This window comes from Hippoglossus hippoglossus, chromosome 22, assembly GCF_009819705.1.
Source record: "Hippoglossus hippoglossus isolate fHipHip1 chromosome 22, fHipHip1.pri, whole genome shotgun sequence".
NCBI lineage: Eukaryota > Metazoa > Chordata > Actinopteri > Pleuronectiformes > Pleuronectidae > Hippoglossus > Hippoglossus hippoglossus.
Window position 1 is genome coordinate 725,244 of NC_047172.1, and position 6,000 is coordinate 731,243.

The following is a 6,000-nucleotide window of genomic DNA, read 5'->3' on the forward strand; positions in this document are numbered from 1 at the left end:
CGTTTCTTCTTCCTCCTCCCCATCTCTTCCTTCTTCCTCCCCTCATCATCCTCCTTCTACTTCTTTCCACTTCCTCCTTCTCCTTTTCCCTTCCTTTCTTTTCCTTCCTCCTACTTCTTTCAGCCTTCTTTCTTCTCTCCTCTCCCTCCTCCCTCTCCCTACTTCTTTCCTCCTCCTCCTCCTCCTCCTTCCACGATGGAAACACGGCTTCTGTATGTTGTTGTTGTCTTTGAACGACTTGATGAAATGATGAAGGATAACCAGTCTCCCACCTGTTGTATTGTCAGGTGACTGCGGAGCAGCCAATCAGAATGGAGGGGCTGCTGGAGATCAAGCTGAAACAAGCAGGAAACAAGGTGAGAAACTTCGGACGTGTCTTTTGTCTCATCAGACAGGAAATAGAATTGTCTTAGTGAGACTGTACGAACTTAGCTGCTATTCAAGAGGTTGGTAGTTCAACCCTTGAACTCCACAGGTTAAAGTTTCCTTGGAAAACTGAAATTATTACTGAAGATTATTCACATAAAATGAATGAATGACGTTAAAACCACAAACTGTTTAGGCTGCTTCCAGTTTTAACACATTTTAGCAGCTTGTACGTTAAAGTCTCTTAATCACACATTTACAGCTAATTATAAAAAGGTATCTATATGTGACACGTTTGAATCCAGATGAATAATGTGTGTGCTGCAGGGTGTGGAGCACTGGGAGGAGGTGTTGGCTGCTCTGGAGGGAGAGACTCTCGCTCTGTTTAAAGATCGAGCAGCTGCTGCACAGGTACAACTTCAAAACGACTCCCGTCAGAACTAATGCTGGAAAACATCACAAACACAATTCAGTGAAGTTTGAATTCAGAAACAAACACTCGGCAGAGACGACTCACTTTAATATTCCGTGATGTTGTGTTACCCCAGAGGACCTCTAGGTGGCCTCCTATCAACATGGCTGGAGCAGTTTGCAAGGAGAACCCCTTCTACCGGAGGAAGGAGAACACGTTCAAAGTGATGTAAGTGAGCGGCTCACACACATCAGACTCAAACCTTCATGTTTCATATGTGGTCCTGTGGGTCGACTGTGTTGTGTCTATTTGTTCTGAACTGGATGAAGACAAAGTCCAGAATAGAAACGTCAGAAGTCGCAGACTGAGTCTTGGTCTGAATCTTCTTCGTTGGTATTTTAATCATTGTTTTCATCAATGAAACTTTGTCTTTCCAGCGAATCACGATGTGTTTTATCACGTGTCTTGATGCCGCACACGTCTCACCAGTCGTAAAGGTTTATACACAGACGTGTTCCAGGGGAGTCTGATGGACACTCAGGAAAATGAGAGATGTTTACATTCACACATTTAAACAATCCACTGTGTGTTAACCTCAGATAAAAGGTTATGTGAAAAAAAGACATAATAAAGGATAAAAGTACTGAACTGTTATAAATTTAAAAAACTAAAATCAGGCATGTTTCTTTATCAAAAATGTGAATATCTCCTTACACGTAACACACAAATAGTTAGATCCTCGTACATCCTCCTGAACCACTGCACTTTACTCAAGTACATTTCCCTACAAATGATATTTGTCTGTGATGAAAGCTTTATATTATATTTTCTCTTGCCTATTTGATCCCAGTGTTCTACTCTCACGTGTTCTCTTGTCGACCTCATTCCGACTAGCTGCTGCTGTAACAGGAGTTCTGTGGCCTCGCTGTTATCAACCAGCTTCTCAGTCGGCCTCGACTTTCTGCTGCACAACAGAGTGAAGTTTTTATTTCAGATTGATTTGAACAGGATCGTGCAAACTTCAATCTCGAGTTGGGGGGCTGCCCACGGGACGTTCATTTTAATTACATAAATCATATCGTGAGCAAGTTTGTGTCATAAGCTGCTGGGAAGTGCTGCACAAGTCATGTAATTATCATCCCTCTGGATTTCCATCACACCTTCAGTCTCTGGTGGGAATGACTGTGAAGCTGTGATGTTAGAAAAACTCTCACCTGATCGGCTCTTCACTCATTGGATTTCTTTGGAAACTTTGAGTCTGAAGAACGCGTCACAACGTGCACTGGACTGTGTGTTAAAGAGTGTTGTGTGTGTTTGTGTGTTTGTGTGTCAGACTGGACGATGGCACTCAGTACCTGTTTGCAGCGTCCAGCCGAGAGCTTCAGCTGCTCTGGGTGACGAAGCTCCAAAACCGTCCTGAATGTGCCAACAGCGACTCCGACGACTCAGGGTGAACACACACACACACACACACACACACACACACACACACACACACACACACACACACACACACACACACACACACACACACACACACACACACACACACACACACACACACACACACATGCGTGATTTAATACGAGTTGCATATTACTACAGTAAACTGTGAGTTACTGGATCTGATGTTTCTTTTCATTCTGAACCAGAGAATTTACCTTGTACAGGAACTTGAATGATACACGTGTTTTTAAATAATTTTTCAGAATAGTCTATTTTGAAATGTGTGTGTGTGTGTGTGTGTGTGTGTGTGTGTGTGTGTGTGTGTGTGTGTGTGTGTGTGTGTGTGTGTGTGTGTGTGTGTGTGTACTCGTGTCAAGCACTGAGTGAAGAAGCAAACTTTGAATCTGCGTGATCTGTGTGATTGTAAAAGCAGTGTTCTGTTCTCCCTGCTGAACGTCTGTTTGTCTGAGTCGCTCACATCGGATTCGTATCTGTTCATCTTCGTCATCTTCGTCGTGTGTGTTGTTCGGGGTCCAGTGAGGTCCACTGTTGAATTTAGTTCAGTGTGAATAAGCTTTTAATAAAAAGACAACAGCCTCTGTAGCAGCGGCGGCTGGGACTCATTAATAAATAGAAATAGTGAGGTTGAGTTTCACTAAACTCGAGGTGAACATCTCTTTGAGCAGCAGCTGCTCTTTGTTTGCTGTGACTCACTTTTACAGTTTCACAAAGAGAAGCTGAGACCAGCGTCACCACAGGACCAGAAACCAGCTCATGAGAAACACCACTTCAGAACAGGCACTTCACTAGTTTCCTAAACATCACTCAGAAGAGTAAACCTGCGGCAACAGTCTCCTTATGAAACCACTTTTAAATCCAACACTTAAATCTGGATTTTTATTTAAACGCATCAGCCCCCATAATTATTTCAATTATTTTCAATTATCCACATCAGAATGTGAGTTCCTCTCTGACCTACACTACGTCCTTCCCACAGGTTCCTGTGTGAACCTGATAACAACCAACCGAACACAGACAAAAACAAACTCTGTTGGCAGAGTCCATAAAAACAGAATAAAACCAATGAAGTGATTCTTTAGGGCAGTTGATCCGTTCGGGGTCAAGCAGGACGTCAGTCAGAAGTGTTGGATGGAGTTTGAGGCTGGTTTCCTTCAAGCAGCGTCGGGTAATGTGACTTTCACATCTCTTTATTCCCACTGTGCGCTGTGGGAACACCGGCTCCTCTCAGGTGGGCGACAAGCAGAAAGACATGAAACTCCGCCCAGCGGGGGGGTTCTGTAATGAGAAACTGTGACGAGGTGAATTACATTCAGCCGGCGCACGGGGATGGAAATGATGGTGGAGCTGGGTCCACTCAGCTGTCACACCTCACGTTCGGAGCACGGAGGGGAAATCTGCTTCACCGCAGGGTGAAATGATGAAATGATTTCTGCAGCTGATATGTTTATTCAACAGGTGTAGAAATAGAAATGGAGACTTGGCTTCAGCAGCCGTTAGCGTCGGATGGGAAACTGTTAGAAACTGAATTTATTTGTCTGTGTACTACGTCCTGGTCCCGTCTATGTCCTGGACACGTGTAAATAAAACTGAATACAAGTCAAACACAATACCAACACAACTGATGTTGGCACAACCCACAGTTCAAGCATCGTTTCATCAGACTCTGCTCAGACAGTTTGGGCTTTTTAGAGGTCGATAAGATCAGAGGTCAAAGACACGTGACCTCTGATAACTCGTTAGCTCACGTTAGTTGTTTAGCTGATGAACTTTAGCTTCTTAGCAGCTGAAGTGCTCAGGTTGGATTTTACAGAATCACATCAAATAACAAATCTCCCCCAGTTGCTTTAGCAGTAACCAGCCACCACTGCTGCTCATTTAACTGCTGTAAGTTGCAGGTTTTTGTAATAATTGTTGCTCAAATTTACTCTAATTACACAAGATGATTTTCACATTTTATAACATTTCACAAGCTGGAAAATTAGACTTTTCTGTTTGCAGTGTTTGTAACTTTATGTAATTAGAATCAGTAGATTTTAAAGTTTTTAACTCTAATCTGTCACTTGTGTTTCACTAAATATTTACACTTGTCCGACACTGATTTAGAGACAATAGGTATATGATACCATATATTGTACTGTACATATTATACTAGATAAAGTATGTTGGATATATTTTACCATATAGTAGATATATTATAGTTTATGTAGTAGATGTATTATAGTTCATGTAGTAGATGTATTATAGTTTATGTAGTAGATGTATTATAGTTTATGTAGTAGATGTATTATAGTTTATGTAGTAGATGTATTGTCCTAGACACTAGAGATAGGATAGTCGATACGATGTCGGTAGAAAACCACAGATGTTAGTTTCCTGCGCCTGGTGATCGTTGATTCGTTTAGAGCTGAAGCTGAACGATCTTAGAGATGCATCAGAGGAGTTTCCTGTGAAGGAAACTTTAATATCACGTGAGAATCAGACCTTCTGTCTTTATTGTTCAGGAGAGCGTCGTCCGTCAACCTGAGTCTGGAGAAGTTGACCGAGACTCCGGACGATTCGGCCTCATCAGGACCAGTGGACAGGAGCGGTGGGAGCCTGGAGAGACAGTCATCCACAGAGGGCCCCGCTCCTCCCAAACCCCCCCACACCTACTACGACAAACACCGCTACCCCAAGGGGGGGGAGGTCAGCGCCACAGGTGAGAAAACAGCCGGTTCCTGCGTCTTCAGTTGTTCTCTGTGGCAGTTTGCACTGATTACTTGTTTCTCTGTAGGTTTACAGAGTCGTCCTAACCAGCCTCCTTCAGCACCTCCTTCAGCACCTCCTCCTGCACCTCCTCCTGCTCCCCCTGACCACCAGGACCCCTCCACTTTGTCCCCCCAGGCAACGGAGGACAACTTGAACAAAGACAAGTCGAGGAGGAGCGTCTTCAGGAAGCTTTTCACTAAGAAATAGTTTGATTTACTGTCGCCAAGTGCTTTTATTCAACATTCTCACAAAGTGCTTTCACAAAACACTGAAGAGTGATAATGAAACCAATATGTGAATATTAATAGACACTATAATAATATGAATATATTAATTAATATAAAATTTATATAAAAACAAGTCTAATTTTAACTGTAGCACAGAAAACTCTTCTAGATGTTTCACCAAAATCAAATCTCAACGTCTCAAACATCTCGTAAAGGACCCGAGTTAAGAATTTGTTCTTGGTTTAAGCACAAATGTGTTTTTTTAAAACAACTCTCAGAAGATCGGAGGCTTAAGACCCGACTCCGTTCAAAGAGTTTCCATCGCTGCAGAGAAATCAGACAGAATCATGAGCAACTTCAGGAGCAGCGTTTCCTGTTTTAATCTCATCCTGTTATGCACTGGCGACACCCAGTGGCCGGAGGCATTATGGTTTTGGGTCTAGTGACCGGTTGTTGGGAACCGTTGAAGGAATTTCCTCCGATTTTGTTTCAGTTGGACTCAAAGATGATTAGATTTCAGAGGTCAAAGGTCATGGTGACCTCAGGAGTCTGGAATAAAAATACATGGAGACTGATACTGCACTGGTGGGGGGGGGGAAAGGGCATTAATTCTAGTTTAATCCTAAATAATTATTTTGAGGGGAGAAACGACGCAGACGTTAATAAACCAGTCGAATGTTGTTTCCTCTGCTCGTGTCTGATCTAGAAAAGTCTGAAGTGACTTCGCCTGAAGAGATTTCGCTTCGTGATCGTGACCTTTTGAAACGTGACACTTGCTCG

General features: G+C 42.9%; 1 protein-coding gene across 1 annotated transcript in view; it reads left to right on the top strand.

Moving 5' to 3' along the window:
- The window catches only part of sptbn5 (spectrin, beta, non-erythrocytic 5), a 41,784-nt gene extending 36,351 nt beyond the window's left edge, over nt 1–5,433 (top strand). Inside the window, exons 76-81 of the mRNA XM_034576111.1 lie at nt 288–356; nt 694–777; nt 915–1,006; nt 2,112–2,228; nt 4,747–4,943; nt 5,019–5,433. Of these exons, the coding sequence (XP_034432002.1) occupies nt 288–356; nt 694–777; nt 915–1,006; nt 2,112–2,228; nt 4,747–4,943; nt 5,019–5,200 (741 nt within the window). The 3' untranslated portion in view covers nt 5,201–5,433. The remainder of the gene's footprint in view (nt 1–287; nt 357–693; nt 778–914; nt 1,007–2,111; nt 2,229–4,746; nt 4,944–5,018) is intronic.
- Nucleotides 5,434–6,000: the final 567 nt, after the last annotated feature.